General features: G+C 36.3%; 2 protein-coding genes across 2 annotated transcripts in view; one reads left to right on the forward strand and one right to left on the reverse strand.

Moving 5' to 3' along the window:
• Positions 1–6,370, forward strand: part of LOC113229166 (myosin-4-like) — a 63,773-nt gene extending 57,403 nt beyond the window's left edge. Inside the window, exons 10-11 of the mRNA XM_026462683.1 lie at positions 1,360–1,430; positions 5,899–6,370. Coding sequence (XP_026318468.1) covers positions 1,360–1,430; positions 5,899–6,056 — 229 coding nt within the window. The 3' untranslated portion in view covers positions 6,057–6,370. The remainder of the gene's footprint in view (positions 1–1,359; positions 1,431–5,898) is intronic.
• A 9,380-nt stretch (positions 6,371–15,750) lies between these two features.
• The window catches only part of LOC113229167 (cytochrome P450 6k1-like), a 62,269-nt gene continuing 53,674 nt past the window's right edge, over positions 15,751–24,345 (reverse strand). The window contains exons 2-6 of the mRNA XM_026462684.1: positions 22,931–23,045; positions 20,651–20,875; positions 18,537–18,811; positions 17,434–17,611; positions 15,751–16,021 (exon numbers count right to left, since the gene is read on the reverse strand). Coding sequence (XP_026318469.1) covers positions 15,858–16,021; positions 17,434–17,611; positions 18,537–18,811; positions 20,651–20,875; positions 22,931–23,045 — 957 coding nt within the window. The 3' untranslated portion in view covers positions 15,751–15,857. The remainder of the gene's footprint in view (positions 16,022–17,433; positions 17,612–18,536; positions 18,812–20,650; positions 20,876–22,930; positions 23,046–24,345) is intronic.

The following is a 24,345-nucleotide window of genomic DNA, read 5'->3' on the forward strand; positions in this document are numbered from 1 at the left end:
TGTAATGTACGTAGGAATATTTTAGATTATTGTACAAACAAACATTAGTTGTTTACCATTCTCATCATGTAAGGACTATTGACAGTTCACAACTTAGTAATCTATATGTATACAAATTAGTTAATGATATTGTTTTCTCTCAAGAACATTCTCGAAATGTGTACTTTAATCTCACTCAGGATTTGGTAACGATATAAAAGGGCCCTCTCCTTGTTAGGATGACACAGTTAACTTTAGTATACCAAATAGTCTAGTCGTATGTAAGTTTATATTGTAGTACTCGTAATAAATAATTACTTGTGAAAACGCTGTCTGTTGGTTGTGAACATCTCGCCGAAACCCCGAACATTACAATAGCACTGACTTGTAAACGCGGAACTATGGGACATATTTGCCATCGCTGAGAAAGGATTGGCCAATTGTTGCCCAGGTTGCGCCTGAGGTACAAGTAATATGAGTATGTCCTATTGGGAGCCTCATTTCGTGCACTCCTTTTTGACGCTTAAATAGAAGAATAATAGAATTTCACATAGTATGAATCATAATTACATATCCAAAATGTGACGCGTCGCGACGCTTCGACTCTGCGCCAGTGTGAGTTGAACCTCATTGCAAGTTACGACGTTTTGATATTACATTAAAATCCCAATCAATATGCTGCCATCTAGCGGTTCGATGCTGAACGACAACGAATTGCCGTTATAATTTAGTATCCAAACAAGAAGCGACCATATTGCAGGGGTATTTCAATAAAAAAAATTAAAATAATACTTTCCGATGATATGAAAAAGGGTTCTAGAGAATTTGCACGAAAGAATGACACAACCATACAATACAAAGCAAAATGGCAGACTGAGCTCAGATAGGTCTTTCGAGACCTATAATTGACAGGCGTCATATGCTAACTAACAACTTCTACTGTATTTATTGTCCTGTGAGGATAACCGATGAAAAGAAAACACGTTTCAAATGACAATATCCTATTTTTGATGTTAAAAACGTTTACAACTCTTTTCAAGCTGTTATCTGTTAAAACTAAGAACAATTCACACATTTTTACTTAATTTAATTTCGTTAAATAAAGGGTTTTCCAATTGGCGCGGGTAGATTTTGGCGGCCCGTGGCGGCCATTTTGTTTTGGTGACATCTGTCAAATCTTTTGTTTATTATACAGTTGCTTATGCCAATCATCATGGCAAGTTACACGATTGAACAGCACGTTCAAATGATAATAAAACTTTATTATCAAAATGAGTGTTAATTATTTGTAATCAAAGTCTATGTTTAAAATTTTACAGATTCACATTATATTGAATTCTAAACATACGGTGCTTCTAAAAACTACTTCTCTCTTTCTAGCTCACCGTCACTCGGCGCCAGAACTCGTGCAGATGGTTGTGAAACCTTCTCACTCACAGAATGCCCCAAGGGTATGTGACACTTCGTAGGTAAGCACACTCTATAACATAACTGCGACGTGTGACTGACAATTCCAACTCCTGACACCATTACAGCGGGTTTGTAGATCAGCCCTGTCTAATCTGAGTTCATTTACTATAACCGCTCACGCGATGCGCTCCTCCTACCGCAAAATGGCGGCTATTTGGTTTCGCAAAATAGAAAAGGATTCAGCTCAAATACAAGTTTTTATAAGTAAAATTTATTATTCTGCATTGCTAAATAAATACCCTCCGTACTACCAACAAAAACATCTCAAATAAAATGCAGTAATACACCGCCAATCCTGCACTTAAAAAGCACTAATGAAATTTTTGGTGTACTTGGATAAATATGATAATATTCCGTTTGAGTGGTTCTAACATTTACCATGAAATTACTCCTTAAAGTATAGTTTAATAACATTTATATTCAGGGTAAACTTAAAAAACGCTACTTACGGTAGGTTTTCAACAAATAAACACCGAAATCACCAGCCCAAACAATAACACACATGATTGTCGTGACGTATTTTTGAAGTTGTTTATTTTTTTTATAAATGACAGACCCAGGCATTAAAAACTTTATGGTTTGCTAGAGTAGTTACCGAAATAGCAATTAATATTAGTTCTTTTACCTGTTATAACTTCAATTCCGATAAATCGGTATAAAATCATCACCGGCACCTCTAGGTGTGGTATGCGTCTACGGCTGCATGTATCGCGTGAGCGGATAATTTTTAGAACCATGGACCACTTCATGAACCTAAAGAATATCACCATGATTAATTAATTGTTAAATACTTTTTAGTTGAACAAAATAACATTTTCTTTCCAATCCATATTATTAGTTTGGCCACAGAATATACTTTTGACTCTGTAATAGATATTCGTTATGTAAGGCTGCAAAGTTGATGTTTAACGCGAGAGCTTGTATTGAAACGTGAGCAAGCGAAGGAAGCTAAGATTAAAATGAATGTTCAAAAGTAGATTCCGGAGCGTAGCGAGGGTTTCAAGGCACGACACGCAAAACAACTTTGCTGCCGAGCGACACACACAACTTTTCACCTCACTATAGCGTGGAAAATGGTAGATGAAAGTACAATTTGAACAAAACATCAGTTTTTTTTATTCAAAGGAAAAGTTTCTCTTCGGATGCGTTCTGAATTTGCACCTCATCAATTTTTATTCTTGCTTGTACTTATAATTTTGCACGTTTATTGAAATTGTTTTAGTATTTCGACGAATTAAAATAATTTAATAAACGCAATTATATAATTATCTTTCTCAATTAAATGTTAACAATAATAAGCATTGACTTACAATTATATGGACGTCGGGTCCGCGCTAAAAAGTATCCGAACTTATAGGGCGTTAAAATCGTATACAGAGCGTCATTCACGCTTTAGTCTTCGTTTGTTCGACTGACAGCGAAGCAAGCAGAATTAGACAGTACTGCGATGACATTACAATTTAAATTCAACGTTTTAGCTTTTTCATATTCCTTTACATGTCACTACGTTTAAATTAAAATAAAATGTTGACTTGGGACATTTTTTTCGTGGTTTTTGTATTAGACCCGTCGTCCATTTATTTGTAAGTCAATGATATTAAGAATAAAATATGCAACGGATTTATATTACATAAATATGTAATGTACGACAAATCGCGTAGTTGAACGCGTCATTATCTTTAAGATAAAAGTTAGGTGTACCACAGTTCATCGTCAGGTTCGTTCGAATTTCAAAAACCTTTTCCATGCTAGCGTGGAAAAACGCTTTGGCGCGCAGACATCTCATGAGAAAGAAAGCCTTTCCGAGCTAGTGAGGTGAAAAAGATATTAATAATCCCAACAATTAAAAAATACTGCCATCCTTATCATAAGTCACGTAATCGCATTTTTAACGAAATTGAGTTATTGACATGCCTGGGATCAGCTAGACAAGATCTGCAACCCCATCTAATCGGTTTTTTATTATCTTAATTAATGTCAGTTTTATTGTGAAGTGAAATAAGCGTAATTGACTTTTTTTTAGGTGACAAAAAAGCTTTAGGTGCTAGTATATCGAAAGTTCCGAAATGCGAATGTGTTAGTTATGACAAGCAGGGCAGAATACTATTCACGATTATGAAACCGTGGTAGTATAATGGTTTGACCAATTGGCTCTCAAGTAGATAGTCGTGGATTCAAATCAGACGTTGCACGTTATGTGCAAAAGTTTAATTTCATTTGAAATTTACAATGAGCTTTTCTGTGGAGGAAAACATCGTGTGGAAACTTGCGCACATCTGCAAATCAATATATGAGATGTGTGTGAAGTTCTCAATCCGCCATTGGTTGAGTACCGCAGTATTGGTCCCATTTAAATTTGCAGAAAATAATCCGCCTCTAAGGGTGGCAAACTAGGGGATGAATTTCAATAAGACTTGTCAAATAGATGTAAACATTTCCACGCACTATCAAGGTCGCTTATTTTTTTTTTAATTTATATATTATTGGCTTACCATTATACAAAAATACATTAGCCTATTTCATATCAACTATTGATGACACAAAGATACACTTACATACACTGTTCTTATAATGAAATTTTTCTTCCCCTTTTACGTCTTTTTGAATATAAATACGTTTGTTGTTTGATTAAACTATGTCCACTATCCATATCACCTGAATGCTAACTGATTGTCCAAATTAAACAATCAAATTATTATTTATTAAAATTCTCAATGTTGAATGTTGTGTTGTAACAAAATAACATTTTCCTGTTTATATTCGAGGTCTTCTTTATCGAGTAAGATGCCAGTTTTTAATCTATTACGTGTGTTAATTATTGTTTTAATATTTCCACCATGTTTCAATCGGACAGTGTGAGAAATTAATAAAGAAGTGCCTGTACAATTTTGGTACATAAATACGCCTAGAATTTGATGTTGAGCAATACGTCGATGTATTTTGTTTGCCACTATAATATTGTAAGGCACTTAGCCTGAAAAGATGTAGAGTAAGATGAGAACGGAGGTGGCGTGTGCTTGCCAAGAAAGTTCTTATTTAATTTCGAAGTAATATTCTTGCTATAACAATTTATTAAACTATGAGTCAACTGGAGTACTTAAGTGTTTAGTCTTTACTACACATCGGAAATGAAGATATATTTTTTTCGGATCTAAATGAACAAAAAAGACATTTATTTCTCCACACAACATAAGGGACCTAAGTTTTGTAATTTTAAATCATTTCAGTTGTGCGTGGATGGAGTGTCAATGGTTGGATGTAATTTCAATTTGTAGACTGAACTAATAAAACGAGATAAAAAATTAGAGGTGCACAGAGATTTCCATGGTAGTTTTAAAAAGGTAACATCATTCGTTAGTGATTGACTGAATGAATGCCATCACTGCCTTCCCACCGCCACTCTATGGAGATTCAAATTTCCATTGCAACTAGTAATTAGAAAACCTACGGTACTTAGAGCACGAACCATTTGATAAAAATTTCAAAAACTGGAAGAGATGGAAAAGACTCAAGCGACAATCATTTCTTTCAAACGTGTAATTTACGTATAGCGGAACGGGAATTAGAAAATTTTAAAACCAAACTTACGGTAATTAGATTTTTTTTAAATATAATATAAGTGCGCACTTGACCTCCATCTCACCTGATGGAAAGTGACGATGAGGTCGACGATGGAGCATGCACACCTTCTTAATGCTAATTCACTCTTGCCTTGAAGATACCCAAGTTATAACATTCAGGGAACAAGTCTGCAGGCAGGGAATTGCATTCCATAGCAGTTCGCCACATAAACGTGGATCGTAACGCTTAGCCAACGCCTAGTCCCCCGGTGATGGAACGGGGAAGGCGGAATTAAATCGTCTAAATCCATGATATTTATGTACATTGCGAACGGATCCGTCGACACTGGTACATTCGCACTATTCGATTTAATGATTTAGGGATGAGTACTTTGAAAGGCGGTGGCAATTATACCTTCCGGCAGGACACTCGGAAATTTGATAGTAGATTTTAAAACAATGGCCGTCATTATATTTTTATGTTATTACATGAACAGTATTTTGCCATTCAGGATCTCAAAAGGCACTGGTGTAATTCATTCCGGACTAAAACGAGAACTAAATTTGCAGACAAAGGTAGCTTCCGGACAGGCTACGATAATTGGAGAACATGGGTTTGAAAAACAAAATATATGTGATAATTAAGTAGCAGAGCTAAAATCTTAAAAATACCTTTAGATAAAAGTATAAAGTACGTAAAACAAATATTTGTGGTTCTTTATAATATTATACAGAGACAGGAAAGGTCCGCACATAAAAAAATTTGCTGTTTTGAGAATGGCCGATATACGTGTTTAGATCCGAAAAAAATATTTCTTTATTCCACTGTAATTGTTTGTTTTTGGAAATGTCAAAATATATATATAATAATAAAATTTAAACCTAACAGTCCCAGGTAACAAAGCGCTCCGGAAACGGCCGACGCTGCCCGAGCTACCAATCGACAAGCCGCGTGATGCTCTCCGACCACGCGCGAAGAGCGTCGATCTACCCCCTGTACAGGTGCCAGTTAGAATCAAACAGTTAGAAGAAAGGTATAAAGAATAGAACTAGATGTAATTTTTTTCCCAGTGGTTATACCACAAATTTTATTTGTATTATTATTTTTTATATGTAGAAAACCAAATAAATAGTGTCTACTTCTGGCACTAAGGGTATTTTTTCTTTAATCTTTTTAATTGTCACTAAGTTACGAAAAATTTACTTTCGTAATTATATGAAGTAGTAAATACTGGTTGTTGCTATTGTTCTGGTTAAAAGTAGAACAAGTAGTAATTTTTGGAACGTTTAGTAATGCAAATACTTTATTACCTGTAGTTCTACTAGTAGAGCCACATGGAAAATGGTGGATTCGTAAAAAATGTGCTAGTTAAATACTTTATACTCTTTGAAATTCACAAAAAGTTATAATAACGAAGTGCAAAGAGAATTTTAAGTATTGTTTAATTAACTCTTTATTTATAAATATTAGATGTTCAATAAAAACCAGTACAAAATTGAAAAAGTATAAATTTTAATTTAAAAAAAACACTTTAATGCTAAGTCTATAAAACGTGCAATTAAAACTATATTAAATACGAAAAAAAATTAAATAGTGTTGTGAAGATTCTGCTGCGTATATTTCTAACTTTAATCAATGTTATGCCTAACTTACAATACAAAGCCCTAAATATTATACGTCAAGCTTTAGATTTGTAGAGCGCCATTTTATTCGCGCGACTCGCAAATAAGCGATAAAATGTTATACAAGTATGACAGACACGGCGCTCTACTAAACCGAAATCAGTCGATTGTATTTTTCTAAAGTTCTGTATGTAATACGGCATAGGTGGTGAACGATGTATCTAGGAGATTTAATTTTACATAGCGAAGCCGTTATTAATGTTATATAGTTATAAGCGTATATAGTTATACATAAGTTGAAAAGAACATACTTGTCAAAAACCTTTAACTTTAGAGATATGCGCAACACAGGTCATCAATAAATAAATTAAACTAAAATAGTAAATAATTCTTAATAAACTGTATTGATTTGACATCGAAAGAAATCTCATAAAAATATTTTCAACTCGTGACTGTTAGTTTTCTAAATGATAGTTTTCATACTATTCTGCTCACAGCTCTGTAATACGCTTAGTGCCATTTTTGAAAAATATTGCACTGATTTTTTAAATACAGCTATTTACCTAGAATAAGTTTTAATCTATCGGGCTTTTGGTGGCCAATTCTGGTCCCTTAAAAGCCATATGTTCCCAAATAAATCGCTTATACGTTTTCTGAATAAATAAACTTATAAAACGAAGTGCTTGCTCAACACTCGCATCACGGAATACTTTTCCCTTATCAACCTATACAAACAAGAAGTACACAAGCCATTTTTCCTAATAGTACTACTACAGTAGGACTGTCAGGAAAAATCTTTACAGTTACACTACTTACAAAATTTATGTAATTGACTGACATAAAGTCAAATGATCATTAACTGTAGTTTAAAATGTTCCGTTAACATATAAGCGATTAAAAACAAATGAAGTTGTATTTACTCGTTAAATTTTATGTAAATATTACTTTTTTAATAAACTTCTTTTTGAAAATTAGCTGTTTTGATTTTTATTTCTTAAGACGGTAAGTTTTTTTTAACGCACAACTCATCGCTCCGCACTAAGGAATCCCTGTGTCGAGGGTACCATGAACACACACACAAATTACACTCAAACTCACGACAGAAATAAATGTAGGTCATATAAATATTTCTCCCGGCCCGGTAATCGAATCTGGGTCAGTCTGGGAAATGGTAACCGTTCGACCACGGAGGCAGTTGATATTGTAAGAAAGAATTACAAGATATCTACTTTTTGGTGAAATGACAGACACATGGGCCTTGTCAACTTTTGTCTCAGAGTGTTGGGCGCAGAGGCTCCTCAGATCTTTGCAAATTTAAGATCTGAGTAACACTGCAACTGTTATGTACAGGTATGTCGCTTACCATCAGATGCACGACAGAAATATGAAATTATTTTTCCCTTTCATTTTAAAATATATTTTGCACGTGGGAAATTGTTCAGATGTCTGTAATAGTAACTTTAACCTATACATACAATGACCTTTCACGGGAAGTGGGTAATTCCTTTTTAAAAATTACACGTTTTGAGTTAATACACTATTAATTATTAATACAAAAATCGAACACTCAGAAAAAATTCCTTCGATCCGGCCGGATTCGAACCGACGTCTTCTTGCATTCCATGCCAGACGCTATACCAACTAAGCCAAAGAACGAACCAGCGGACTTCACGAATTTTTCTGTTTGTTGTCGTGTCTTGGTATCTGGTTTTTCAACGACTTTTTAGCCGCAGCGCCATCTATAAGAAATCTTAAGTATTTCGTCACCCATTTAGATACCTTTACAGCTACCAGACCTGGCTAGAGATGCAGCTGTTCACAAAAAAATATTGAATATCAATTCAATAAAAATTTTAATACAATGTCCACATCAGTGTCCTTGCAGCCTTTGCTGCTGAAAAACCGTGGCGACTCAGAGCTCGTAAAGAGTGAAGCCACGGTTTTTCCTGCCAGCTGCGCGCCGGCCGTATCTCCCGCCATGCAGCCCTCAATGACATTATCCGCCAGGACTTAACCACGGTTAACGTGGCCGCTATACTCGAGGCTACTGGCATGTCGCGAAACACCCGGACGAAATGACTCTCATCCCTTGGAGTATGGACCGGGCATCAGCCCTCACTCCAGTATGAGGGCTAGCTCCGCAGCTGAGCTGGCGGAAAGATTAAACAGTGATAAGTACGAGGACCTCGTCTCCGACTACCTATTTACACCCTTTGAAGTCGAAATCCTTGGTCTGTGGGGTCCCAGTGCATTCCGTCCTTTCAAAATTGTATCAAAAAAATTAATTGACTAAACAGTCTTTTAATTAGGAGATGAAACTATTCTTCCGGATTTATGTCGCGTATATTTGTTTTTTCAAACAAACCAATGTTTCACAAGTCTACAGTTAAGTTTCACGAGCATATAATGGATAAACCTACACATTCAATCAAGTTTTACAAACTCCAAGTCCTTGCAACAGAAGTCCGTTGACTACCCAGGATGCTGTGAGAGGGCATTGAAATTAAAAAAACATCCTAATTTCAACAGGGAAGATGGTTTCTCCGTACCACCAGTTTGGGATTCAGTATTTCCTTCGATGACAAATCCCAAACAGACAGACTGCAATACCAATTAATATGTTATAACTTATTACAATTTCCATTATTAATTAATATTAAATTGAATTAAAAAAATCATTAAAATATATATATAATTGTTAAAATATAATAACTAATAATAATAATAATAAAGAACTTTATTTATCTACATTTACAAAACAATTTAGTCGTAAATAACATCACTTATAGATATTGTGTAGATAAAAAGGATAGAGTCTCAGCTTAAGCTGTTTTTCAGACCCTACCTTTTTGAAACTCGCTACATTTTAATCATAATATTTGTCTGACGCGTCTCGAGTAGCTCCAAAAGATATCACAAAATAATAAATATATATATATATACTCACTTAATATATATATATATATATATATATATTAAAGTTATAATAAATCTATTGTCCTTATAGTACCTGAGATAGATAAAATATTCCACCCAAAAAATACTCAAATTTGGGGTTTAGGTAGAGATGAACAGCACCCGCACGTAAAAATATAATTACAAACTACATCCAATTACTTTCTGATCTTTGCCTCGAAAGTAACCAAAGCTTGCACTTTCTTTTAAAAGTACAACTGTAAAACATATGTAGTGTAAATAGGAATGTTCCTTGTAAAAGTTAAAAATAAGGTATTTAATTAATAATTTTTGTAACTAAGCGAAAAATAGAGTGGTTTGCATTAATACATAACTGATTGATGACTGTACCACCTGAATCAACTGTGACCATGGGATCTGTAAAGGGCCCGAAACATTGGCTTGTTTGAAAAAACAAATATATATACGCGATTTCAATCCGGAAAAACAGTTTCATTTCCTTTGTGTAACAACCACTGAAACCTAAGAAGTCTACTAATTTTTTCCCAAATGTGAAACCCATAGGCCGAAAGCTACCTTGCCAACGCATTACCATAGCCATACAAAAGAGGAATATTGCCAGCAACTTGGGCACCTTGCCACAGGGCACCCACTTCTATTCATTTAATTTTAGTCTAGAATAAGCTTTTATTGTAATGACTATATACCTTTAGGTCTTTACAATAATATGTGATATTTATTTTGACATAAAGTCTGACAATAAAGACGGATGGCAAAAGCTGACCCAATAATCATAAAATCAACGAAGAGCCGTTCATGGACTTCGCTAGTAAAATTTTATGTTTTAATTTATGTATAGTTATGTATATATTTTTGCATATTTTTAGAAGTCGGGAATAAAGAAATTGTAAAACAATTGCAAGAACACACCGCAATTGATTAAGTTCAACCACAGACGATGTAACGTTCTTGTACGTACGTTTCGTTTTAAGCATTATTGACCATTTATACAACCAAAGTATTGGTCATTTTATAGTACACACATAAATCAATATAGCTCTAAAATGCCTAATCAAATAATCAATTAAATAGTAATGACACAAAGTAAACATTAAAACACAATATGACAAAAATGTTTAGACAATATTTAAATGAAAGATAAAAAAGTCAGCACAGGAACGTTCTGACAAGAGGCCTCTTGCCAATGTCAATGTCACATTGAGATTGAGAACAATGTATTCTTCTAAGTATTTGAAGGTATCTATGAAAGAAAAAAGTTTTATTTAAAAGATAGGGAAAAAAAAATTGACGATTTGGCTTGATGGATTTCTAAACTGCCTCTGTGGCCGAACGGTTACCATGCCGGACTGCCACGCAGAGGTCCCAGGTTTGATTCCCGGGCCGGGAGAAATAGTTGTATGGCCTACAATTATTTCTCTCGTGACTTTGGGTGTAATTTGTGGTTGTCTATGTGTGTGTCCATGGCACCCGCGACACAGGGTTTCCCTAGTGCGGGGCTATGTTGAGTGAGTGAGTGATTGCGTTATTCCGATGCCGTACAACTAATATTAAAAAAAAAAGATTGAGAACAGTGTGACCATTTCTGCCATTTGGACAGACTTAATTTTTATTCATTTTCATTGCGGCGGAACATGTTGCGGCAGAATTTGGCAGATTCGGGAATATTCAACAAGTTCTTTATTATTTTAGAGAACAAACTGAAAACTTGTTGTTTTCTGTTCCTACGAACAAACATCTGATGCGAAATTGGGACAATGTTATAAACATAACCTATATCAACTTTACAACCTCAGATTCTACAGGCTATATTCAATTAGCTTTTTTGATATTGTGATAATGAATCACAAATATTCATAGGTCTGTTCAGTGCACGTCGTCGAAAACACTGGGTAACAAAACAGTCGCCATCCTTTATAACTCCTATTTAAATATTAAAAAGTTATCGATTAATTTCTTTCGTAGAATCTCGAAACCTTTCTCTTGAAAAGGCATTGACTTACAATTATATGGACGTCGGGACCGCGCTAAAAAGTGTCCGAACTTATAGGGCGTTAAAATCGTATACAGAGCGTCATTCAAGCATTAGTCTTCGTTTGTTCGACTGACAGCGAAGCAAGCAAAATTAGACAGTACTGCGATGACATTACAATTTAAATTCAACGTTTTAGCTTTTTCATATTCCTTTACATGTCACTACGTTTAAATAGGTTGACTTGGGACATTTTTTTCGAGGTTTTTGTATTAGACCCGTCGTCCATTTATTTGTAAGTCAATGTGAAAAGGTGTCATTTTGCTGATGTGACCTTATTACAATAAAAGTGAGAATTTTGGTTAAAAAATAATTCGTATTACAATAAATCATTTATTTATTTATGATACATAGGTTATAGAGGAAATACAACAATCACTGTGATCCGTCTTGCGGCATACTTAATTTTTACGTAGACATTCGTGAGACAATTTCTAAATACACTACAGTTATAAAAAAAATGGTTACCAATCAATAATACGAAATGACATTTTCCAGAAATAACGTTTGGTCGAAATTTCATAACCTCGAAAGTAATTTAGAGAGGAAAATGTTTTTCCTTTTAAACCTAACTTAACCTAACCTAACCGAACCTAATTGTGTCTTTGTTATAAACATTCAACATATCCTGTAATGAATTTTCGAACAAACGGTATTTCTTAACTTTGTGATAGGTTGCCAAAGAAAGTGCCTATAATAAAGTATAATAACTAAGAATATCATCATCAACATATTTTATAATCACACTGCTGGGTACAGGTCCGGGTCTCCTCTCGGGCGAGGTTACGGAACAGCCTGTATACGCACGTTTAGCATCGCAACCACAGACAAAGTCTGTGATCGCAACCAAACTGGTTTCTCCGAGCCACCGGACTGTGATGGCTTGCAAACAACGCGATATTTTATAAAAACACCGTGTTTTTTTTAGTTTTTCTTTTATTTCTATTTTTAATGATTATGAAAATATTATATTATCTATAGGAAATGAAACTATTTTTCCGGATTTAAATCGCGTATATTTGTTTTTTCAAACAAACCGACGTTTCGAGCCCTTTACAGGTCCCATGGTCACGGTTGACTGGAGTCAACGCGATTTCGTTACGATATACGCGATTTAAATCCGGAAAAATAGTTTCATTTCCTATGTGTAACAATCGCGAAAACCTAAGAACTTTATATTATCTAGTTATTTATATTGAATTTATTAAAATTGTTAAATATCACGATATTGTTTTTTCTTTTGTTATTATTTGTGACGCGCTTCGTCTATGCGCACGTTTATTTGTATTACATAAATCCTTGTATAAACAAAATTTTGTCTATATATTTAAGATTATGTGCGTATAAATATTAGGAATAGAGCAACACCCAAACAAACCCTTTACGTTTAACAGTGCCAAGTACCTAGATAATAAATTATTGTAATAATAATAATAATAATAATAAGCCTTTATTTCGGACCTGAATCCATATATAATTAGTAACAATATACCGGATAATGTCGTCGTCCAGAGAGGATGGGATGATGTTTTGTGTAGGGAGATCACTACATCGCTATTAGGTGAGGCATCGGGTGATAACGTGGCACGTCTAAAGGCTGCAATTAAGCCTGAATCAGGAGCGTGGTTGCAGGCATTGCCTTCACCCCATTTAGGCACACTGCTGGATAATGACTCTTTGAGAATTGCAGTTGCTTTACGGTTGGGATGTAAGGTTTGTGAACTGCATCACTGCATTTGTGGGGTCATGGTTGAGGAGAATGGCCACCACGGCCTCAGTTGTCAAAGGTGCGCGGGGCGGTTGTCAAGGCATCATGCGATTAACGATCTAGTTCGCCGGGCTTTGGTGTTGGCTAACGTGCCTTGTGTCTTGGAACCTCCGGGGTTGTGCCGTACGGATGGCAAGAGGCCTGACGGTCTTACATTGGTTCCATGGCGGAGAGGTCGATGCCTATTGTGGGACGCTACGTGTGTCAGTACATTTGCACCGTCCCATCTGAGTCACACCACCAGATTTGCCGGGTCAGCTGCGGAATATGCGGCAAAATTAAAACACACAAAATACAGCGCGTTGGAACCAATGTACGATTTTGTGCCAATTGCAGTGGAGACTGCGGGGACTTGGGCTGCTGAGGCCAAGGAATTTGTGCGGGAGTTGGGCCGCCGGCTCCGAGAAAGGGGTCATGATCCACGCTCTGGATCTTACCTGGTGCAGCAGATTTCACTGGCCATCCAGCGCGGTAATGCGGCTAGTGTGATGGGGACGTTTGAGCCGGGTACGGTTCAGAGCGGTCCCTTTTAATTTTCGTTCCTATTTGGTTTTGATTACTTATATTATTAGTGTTTTTGAATTTATAATCATATAAGAAGTACCAGTAATATAATACTGGTAGTTTCTTTTTTTATGTTTATATGTTTCATATTGTATTTCATGCGATCTTGAACTCTGTGGATATGATATTAGTAACAGACTTATAAACTATGTTAGTAATTTACATTGTTTACTTGATTACATGACATTTACTTATGTACATATTTACGAGTACTTTTACTTTGCAGCCCACTTAGAGGGCACTACATGCAACGAGTTGAGACGTTCATTGAAAGGACCAGCAACTCTATTTGCTACTGTAGTAAGGAGGCTGTTGGTGCTGGCGCGCACCCGCTGCATTAGGGAGGCTTGTCGCTTTCTTAAAAAGCTGGAAGCTGTCCGTAAAGGCTTCTGCGAACATTGCTGACGCGCTGCAGTAGCGCGGCAGCCCCAACAGCATCCTGAATGCATTATTATATTGGACACGTAGGGTAAATAAATAATAAAATAAGGTTTTAGGTCATAGTCCGCCAGGTTGGCCCAATGCGGGTAGAGGCTTCACGCGTTTTCCGAAGCTTCACATTCTTAGACGTGCAGCATTCATCACGGTGTCTTTCTCCGAATACCTCATGGTAAAATTTAAACTAAATTTTCCGGCAAACAGGTTAAATTAGATAAATAAATAAACACTTTATTCACTAGTACGACACAAACACAGATTGAATACAACATAAATACAAAATAAGACATTTTTTGTCATATCAGAGAAATGGCGCTGGCTCCGCATATGCCTAAGTTCCCTAAGGCACTAGTTTTCAGTCAGAACCAACGAGAGATGACTAAATCTAGAAATTATACGTTTATGGAAATGGTTCATTAAAACAAAAAATGTAATAAAGTGTGAATAGTGAATCTAAATTCAATATGTAAGTATAGCAAAGCATATGTATATTCAAATATGATTGGTCCACTTGCAAACGGCGCTATGTGATATTTTTAATGATTTCTAGTTAATGGCGTGAAATGGATCAGTGTTTTAAATAATTTCAAATACTTCAACAATACAATGCCAAAATTTGGTGTATTCTGAACAAATCAGTGTCAAATGTTGACTACTTTAAATAGTGACAGACTGACAGACAACATTAATACGAGGAATAAAAATGACAGTCGTCGTCATAAAGTCTCTAATTCATTTAAAGGTTTTAAAGATTGATAATCGAAATTGCCATTAACGAGGTTTAAAACAATTGTGAAACAAAAACTTTATATTAAAGGTTATTATACAACTTCTGCGTACTTGGGTGACAAAAATCCGTGGTAGTGACCCGTTTAGTTCTTGCAGGTATTCTCGATCTACGATGTGCTAATTAAACATTGTTATGATAAATGTATAATTACAATGAGCAACCCCTAGAGATTCTTACTCGTTCTTCTCAGGGGAATCTGCCTTAAGAATGACCAAAGGAGTTTAAACACTATGACGGTTTCAAGTGTAATTTGCTTACCTATGAAATAAAGCCTATTTTATCTTGATTTGGACTTAGTCCGTTATATTGAATGTCACTTAGAAATGACCCAGAATTACGTCATTGTATTACACCCTGAGGGTCGAGCGGTTGGAGTCTCACCGCAACGTGAACTATAATTCGTTTGTGGTGAGAATACCGACCGAACATCTTTCGACCTTCATGAAAGAGGAATTTTGGCCGAAGGGTGTCATATATCGGCGATTCCGCGGCCGGTTACCTGACACCAGATTGCGCCGCACGTCGCCGATAAGTGAAATCGTATAGTTTGTTTTTTATTATTATATTGTATGTATGTTAGTTTTAAGGTATGTATACAAGGGTCTTTTTGTTACCTGATATAAATAAATAAATAAAAAAATTAATAAAAAATAAATAAAATTACATTCTTCAGTTTGACGATGGATCTGTTACCTAGTTTCAAACTGTAATTCTCCTAAATTCCATCTGTATCCCGCCACATGCTGCTGTTAATGTGGACCTTGCATCCAGCCTGTTTCTCACGTCTTCGTTTTGGTAGATCTCGTATTGTGACAGTATCATGGCGGTTATCAGTTTTGCATGCAGCTGCCCTACTTTCATACCTAGAATCACAAAGTATGTAAAATTTTAATGCTGTCGTTAAGTCCAGTCGGTCAATTGGAGAGGGCTATAACTATGGATACTATAGACAAGTACGGTGCACGCCCACCGAAAAGTATGGTGTAAAGTTTTATTAGTAGTAGAGGAAGTACTGTCATCTCACCTATTAGTAATAATGTCAGCATTACTGCGTTTCGGTTTTGATGGGTAAAAGGCGCAGCGGCAGAGCCCCTCAGACCTTTGCGATTTAAAGCTCTGAGTGGCACTGCAACTGTTATGGACAGGCATGTCGCTTACCATCAGTTGTACGACTTGTTCGTCCCGTCACTTGATATTATAAAAAAAGTGCATGGGACGACCATGGGGTTTACTCTCATTCTCCGTTGCACATTCGTCCAAAACAATCACTGTCAAATAAGTATTACTTGGCCAAATTTATCGCATGTTGCGAATGAAGCTCCATATGGACCTCTCCTACTTAAAATGTCGTATGTTGAAATTGCCAAGTTTACAGGGGAGCCTTTTTAAGTTCTGAACTCACTGACTTAACCGCTCACGCGATACATGCACACCTAGAGGTGCCGGTGATGATTTTATACCGATTTTACGGATATCGAAGTTATAACAGGTAAAAGAACTAATACTAATTGCTATTTCGGTAACTACTCTAGCAAACCATATAGTTTTTAATGCCTGGGTCTGTCATTTAAAAAAAATAAACAACTTCAAAAATACGTCACGACAATCGTGTGTGTTATTGTTTGGGCTGGTGATTTCGGTGTTTATTTATTGAAAACATACCGTAAGTAGCGTTTTTTAAGTTTACCCTGAATATAAATGTTTATAAACTATACTTTAAGGAGTAATTTCATGGTTAACGTTAGAACCACTCAAACGGAATATTATCATATTTACCCAAGTACACCAAAAATTTCATTAGTGCTTTTTAAGTGCAGGATTTGCGGTGTATTACTGCATTTTATTTGAGATGTTTCTGTTGGTAGTACGGAGGGAATTTATTTAGCAATGCAGAATAATAATTTTTATTTAAAAAAACTTGTATTTAAACTGAATCCTTTTCTAATTTGCGAAACCAAACAGCCGCCATTTTGCGGTAGGATGAGCGCATCGCGTGAGCGGATAAGCATAACACGTGACTTTAGCATTTCTCAGTTTTATTCGTCAAAGCTCGTTACTCACATAGAGTATTATAAAATCCAAGATTTCGGTTAGATGACCTATTAGATTATCACTCTATGTGAGTAATTAGCTTTGCCGAATAAAACGGAGAACTTTAAACCGCTCCCCTGTAAACTTGGCAATTTCGACATACGATACTTTACGTAGGAGGAAACTATGGTCCAGACCTATTTAGCCAGCAGTAGAGATATAAGAAGTGGACGTACAAACTTACCAATGCACATTCTAGGTCCAGCGCCATAAGGAATGTAAGCGTCGGGGAAATTATTGCCATCAAATCGATATGGATCGAACACATCCGGTTTGTCGAAGTATTTCGGATCTCTATGCAGTCCATATAGAGATATGTAGACCGATGTACCTTTTTCAATGGTCACTTCTGTACCAGGTATCTGTAAATAAATTTAAAATAATAATTATGTACAATAGCAGTGTAACACCACGAGCCAACAATTATTTTAACTACTGTTAGGTAATTTTCAAATAGTGGGAAATTTTCCGCAAAAATTCCCAAAAAAATTGGAAAAATATAACTTAGAAGGCTCATATGTTCTACGTTTAGAAATATCTTATGAAGTTTTATTTAGCGTGAATTATAAAACAAACTTGCAGAGGCAATAGCCACTTATGGTCGTTATAGTGCAATCACGCGTAACTAGCATTTGAATAAGAGTCTCCATTCCGGTAATTTAGTCTTTAATCGCCAAATCACATCCGCAAAAACGTCGTGGCATTCAAATTAGCGTGATTTACGGGAATCTATTGTTATCAGTCCGTAGACAACATAAATTAATGCTTACATTTGATTTACATTGTATTTGCACTATACCCAACGTTATAGAAAAACAAGATTTAAAATGATTCCTTAACAGCGAAAAAAACCTCCAACAAACACATCACAACTATTTGAAGTGAAACAATTGACGACACCCGTCAATTGTATTCGAATCGGGCTAGCCAATCGGAGCACAGTTGTCACCGTAATGATTTGGCTGAAAAGTTTTCAAACAAACTAAATGATATTTCGTCTCTATTTCTGGTTATATACTCGATGCATTAAAATAAAACGATAGGTTCATAGACGCACTAAAAGTGTTTTTAGGGCGTCTTTATCCCGGTTATCTCCCTCGGTAATTTTACAAACTTCCAGAGCACTCACAAGAAGCATCAACAAGCATGAATTTGTTCAAGAATTTCAACTCTACATTTTCACATATTTTTCATAAACAGACGCATACAAATTACGTCAACAAAAATTTATATGGGAGTTTGTCGATTAATTTTCGACTCAAGTGACCTGGCAACACTGCAACTTACCTTATATTCCTCCTTTGCTAGCCTGTCGACGGTAGCAACTGGAGGGTTCATTCGAACAGTTTCAGCTATACAGAGGTCCAAAAATTTCATCTCATTGAAACTCTCATAAGTCCAACCGTTTTTCTCTATCGCTCTTAATACATCTTTTCTTGCTAAGTCTTGAAACTTTGCACTTCTAGACAGTTGTAGTAGAGTGAACGATGCGACGGTAGAGGACGACTCGAAGCCGCCAAAGAACGTCCCTGCTTGGAAAAGAAGGTTCTCGCCTTCTAATTCTAAGGACAGAAAACATGTATTTTGTTATTCAAGAAACCAATCAAAGGAATGTATATTTTTTTAATTTTTATGGAAGAATATTGGAAGGAGCAACTGACCCTAAATTTTTTGTATAAATTACTAAATGATAATATAGATTGTCCGTCCCTGCAGTCCCAAATAAACTTTAAAATGTCACCTAGACTGCATAATTATACAACTTTCGGTATTAAACTGAGAAAAGCCAATTATGGTAGGATGTTGTGGAACGGCGCACGGCACGACGTCGTATTGTAGAAACTCACGGTGCGCTCCCCAGTGCCGCATTTATTTGTTATTCAATATTCAAAGATGATAGATGACATTGAGGTTGATTATTTCATAACTCTAGTGGAGGAGCATCCTGTACTATGGAACAAAACATCAAAAGAATACAGTCATCTTTGAATAACAAATGACTGCGGCAGTGCGGAGCGTACTGTGAGTTTCTACGATACGATGTTGCATCGTGAAATGATGCCGCGTGGTAGCACGACGCGATGTCGTATCGTGTTTATGTGAAAGAGCCCTTGGGGCGCCCATTATGTCGTAAGGTTTTATTTATCGTTGGACGACTATCGCGTCTAGCCTGTTCCCAAATTACGACTATCTGTCGTGACTGTGTCGTGGACGTTTATTTTATCGTTGAACGACTGTCGTGTCTAGTCTACTCTTGACAATTTATTAGTTCACGGCAGCCACCTTGTAGTTTGCACGTCAGAATCGTTTGAAACTGCGATTACCTGTCGTCACATTTTTATCGTGACGTTTTATTTGTCGTCTGACGACTGTCGTTCTAGCTCTTTCGATATCACGACAGTCTGTCGTCGTAACGTTAAAAAAGTTGTGAACGAAAGTTAATCCTGTTTTACTATTATGTGAACAACTTCGTTTAAATATACAAGCCAGGATACTTTAAACTGGAAGACTATCTGTCGTCACGACATAATGAAAACGCACCCATACCACTACGAGAAAATACAATTAAATTTTTCAAAATTGTGAATTGGACATTTTTAGTGATAAATATCACAGCTTCAGGAACTCCCGGGCTTCCAAAATAATACCTTTATGTAATACGGTGATTACTTTTATTTTAAAATGCATGCATAGTTCTAGTTTTAAATGGTTTGTTTTTATATTTAACATATCTGTATGTACTTAGTTGGTAAGCCTTATTAAATAAATAAATGAATGATTGAATGGGTGAATTAATGAATGAGAAAATGAGTGAATGAATTAATTGCAACAACGAATGAAGTGCCGGGACAAATAGACGTGGGTCTGGTGGTAAGCGACACGCCTGTCCATAACAGTTACAGTGCTGCTCAGAACTTCAAATCACAAAGATCTGCACCTTGATTTTGATTGCCTCTCCAAGTCCGAAACTGCGTCTCTTCCGAGTCGAGGCACATAATTGCGATTCACAACTGGCCGATCGGAAACTTTTGACATTTCAAATCGAAACAATAGCTGATTTAACTCACAAATTAGAAAGATATAGTAAGAATCAGGTTTATCTTCTCGCTCAAAAACCCATCTCATTTCGAGACTACCCGATCGGTTCGATTCTAATTTGAATCAAAATCAGCTACGCTCGTCACCCTGAGACATAAGTTGACAACTCCTATGTGTTTGTAACATCACCAGCACCTCTCAAAACCGGAACGCTGTAATGCTTACTACTGCGACGAGCTCTTTCACAAGGAGTTCTGCTGCTATTAAAATGCTTTAACCCAATTAATAAGAGAGCTGTATCACATTACAGACAGACGTGATGAAAATATAAAGTATCCTAGTTTTGGTTAAAGAACACTTACTGTAAATCGGGTCCTGTTTCTGATTCTTCAGCTTCAGCAAAGAATCGATAAAATCTCCTCTACTTTCTCCACCCTTCTCTCTCTTCTCCATGGCTTCCCAAAAGACCTTCTTGATGAACTCCGAGTCGTAAAGAACTGGCATTCCGATTATGTTAATCAGTTCTGGCACAAAGAACACTGTTAAAAGTGCTACCATGCGTTTAAAGCAGTGGAAGTATTTGCTGACTGAAACAAATTACGAAAAATCATGGTCGTCATCTCGTTTATACGTCCGAATGCTCGGCACGGGTCTCCTAAGAACTCTATATAATCGAGATTGTTGGTATTTGGGTCGAAACACTAAACTGTGAATTGCTGCAATGCTATTTCGTGTGGCAAGGCATCTCACTGCCTCGGTTCGGGTAAACCATTCTTTCGACGATCACCAACCGTACGTTTTTTACGTATGAACACATTTTTAACCGACTTCAAAAAAGGAAGAGGTTCTCAATTCGACTGTATATTCTTTTTTCTTTTTGTATGTATGTTACGCGATAACTCCGGTATTTGAGAACCGATTTTCATGATTCTTTTTTTTTTGGAAAGGGGGTACTTCCATAGTGGTCATATTTCATTTTGAAGAAAATCATCCACCTCGATGGGTGGCTATTCATGCATGAAGATTCATTTGAGTAGTGAGAACCGATTTTTATTATCTCCAGTGTCAAGTCCTGTATAGTGGCGAGCTAGGGGATATTTCAATAAAACTTAGCAAATAGACGTACTTTTGAGGTCGGTTTTTTTAGTACTCTGTACTGAGATTATAAACTAGGTAGCGACATAGATCGTAAAAAGAGTGTTGCACTTGCACGGCTGCTGCTGGGGCTGCGGACGCTATTACTATCCTTGGACCAGGCTATATTACTGCTATCCAGGCTATTTTACAGTCTACAGAACGCCACCAGCACCAGCAGCGCTATTACATAGGTATATGTAAAGTACCTATTGTATACATCGGTTTTCTTGTAAAATTTCGAGGTAAGTTTGTGTCTGTTATAATTATTAATACAAAGATCGAACACTCAGAAAAAATTCCTTCGATCCGGCCGGATTCGAACGGACGTCTTCTAGCTTACCGTGCCAGACGCTATACCAACTAAGCCACGGAACGAACCATGTTCGATCTTTGTATGAATAATTATAACAAACTAGTGGAATAATTTCACAAAAAATAATTGAATATCAATTCAATAAAATTTAAAAAGTTTGTGTTTTTTTTATTTATCGTAAAAATTTTTAGGTATCATGTTTTCACACCGTATAGTAATCAATGTCTACTCAATTTTACTTTGTATTTTTTTCAAAATGATTGATTCTATACTTTCACTGCTATATTCGACCAAAGCGTACGGGATTTATCGCCTATTTTTCACCCTTGGAGGCGAAATATTGTCTTGATATTTGAATGGGGCCACTATTGAGGCACGCCCTTTCCAACAATAAAGAATCATCGTAATCGGTTCACAAATCGACTCATCCGTAGAACAAAGATCTATGTGCAAGACTACTTGTTCTCAGGACATAGCACATTTCGTTCGTTCCTTCTTCGCTGTGGATGTCAGATCGACAGTTGTTCGATTTTACATTTCCGAAACGAAATAAGGTATATAAATTCTCAAAACACATTCACTAGGCTTAAGTTTGAATAACGAAATTATTCTCGTAAACGTACTTATTCTCTTTTCGCTATATAATCACATCGGACTCTGTTTTTCGGATGAGTCGAAATATCGCATAACGCACATACAAAGTCTCAATGGAATTGCTCCAAGAAAATTTGCAGACTTAGAGCGCGTGTACACGCTAAAGGCGCGTGTCTACAAGAATTCGTGTCGTTTCTACACACGAACTGTGTACTCTGCCTCGGCGCCGGACAAGAAAACGATCTTGTCTACCCACGACACGACGCGCTCTGCCGCTATTCTATGAGACGGGGTGAGGTGCATTGTCAGTAATCGAACGTTTATGCGTGCTTAGTAGTTAATATATTTCTTCCCACAGTCGATAGTATAGTCGACACATTTTACCATACACACATGTGTCCGAAAGCATTTGTATCGTGTACATACTCATCATTATCTCGTCTGCAACAGACACGATATGTTTTCGTTGCTAGATCCGACAAAGTTCTTGTCGTGTATAAGACTTTTTTTGTCTTTTCTGTAGCAGACACGTCGAATTACTTAGCGTGGACACGCGCTCTTAGTGCCCAGGACGCACATAATAGGGTTGCGCACTTACCGGCTTTGGTGAATTCAGTATTGGGTTCATCGAACGAATTGTTTTCTGTACCAAGGGCGACACTTGCCAGTACATCTGTTGTGTACTTGTAAATTAGTTCCTGTGTGTCTAGAACCTGAAATTCATAACGCTTCTTAGTATTTTACAATTAAACAGCATAAAATTATTAAATATTTATAGATCGAATTAATAGATTTTTACTATTGATACACATAGAAATAGAAAACATTTTTTTTATCTAACTCATTGTTTGGGAGGCCGCCAGTGAAAAGCCGATTATGAGTGTTGAAATCAAAACTATTATAGATTGCATTGATCGGCAAACGTCGCTATACTAGTAATCTAATAGAGCTTAATAGTATACGCTCGTAATGTTTAATATACAATCAACCAATCAGAGAGCTTGCATTATTTGTAAGTGCGAAACAAATGTATTGCTATCCTGCTAATATCAAATTACGCGGCTCGTGAATTCGACGCGCTTCTATCCTACAGCAAGCCCTTCTGTCGGAAGTCCCCAGTAGCGCCATGAACGGAGGTTGATGCCCACAGACCTTGTTAGTTATAGTTTATTTTTAATTGTTTAAGAGCCTTCAGCTAGCCATTTCATCTGGTGGCGCAGTCAAGGCAATCAAAAAATGTCCTTCAGAACAAAAATGAGCACCGCGGCAAGCAAACGTATCATGTGCAGCTACAATTGAAATGAAAAAATCCCAATTTGAACAAAGATGGTTGTCTGGAAGAATTTTTATGATTTAGAACTTTTATGCTTAAACTACGGTCTTATGAAAAAGTATCGAGTATATAACCAGGAATAGAGATAAGTGACATCGCTTATAAATATCAACTCTCGTTTGCACTGAAATTACAAATTAGAAAGCTGAAATAATACAGCACCAACAACTGACCTGTGTGTACGTCTCCGTATATTCCAAAAATATTCTGTATTTATTGTAATAAAGATAATATCTCTAACAATGGCGTGTTATTCCATTCGGTGGTGTGGAGAAAAACAGCAAAACATCTAATTACAAAACAAGCGGAGTCAAATTTCATCGGTAATTAAATATTAAATATGTAATTTTGCAATTTCGTCCATTACAGCAAAGCTCAAGTTAACTGGTCGATTTGAAGTGAAACCATTTGCAACACCCGTCAATTGTTCCGAATTCGGGCTGGCCAATCGGAGCGCAGTTGTCACAGTAATAATGTGGCAGAATAGTTTTCAAACAAATTAAATGACATTTCGTCTCTATTTCTGGTTATAAGTACATCGAGTACGATGTAAAAAATATACGATACATCTAAGAATATTGTCAAAAGACATAACTAAATTCAAACATTTATAAAAAAAAAATAAAATAAAAATGTATTTATTCCTCAAAACTTTTTCATACAATAGATGAGGATATTCC

The sequence above is a fragment of the Hyposmocoma kahamanoa genome, unplaced genomic scaffold, assembly GCF_003589595.1.
Source record: "Hyposmocoma kahamanoa isolate Upper Pololo Valley unplaced genomic scaffold, ASM358959v1 289, whole genome shotgun sequence".
NCBI classification, from domain to species: Eukaryota; Metazoa; Arthropoda; class Insecta; order Lepidoptera; family Cosmopterigidae; genus Hyposmocoma; species Hyposmocoma kahamanoa.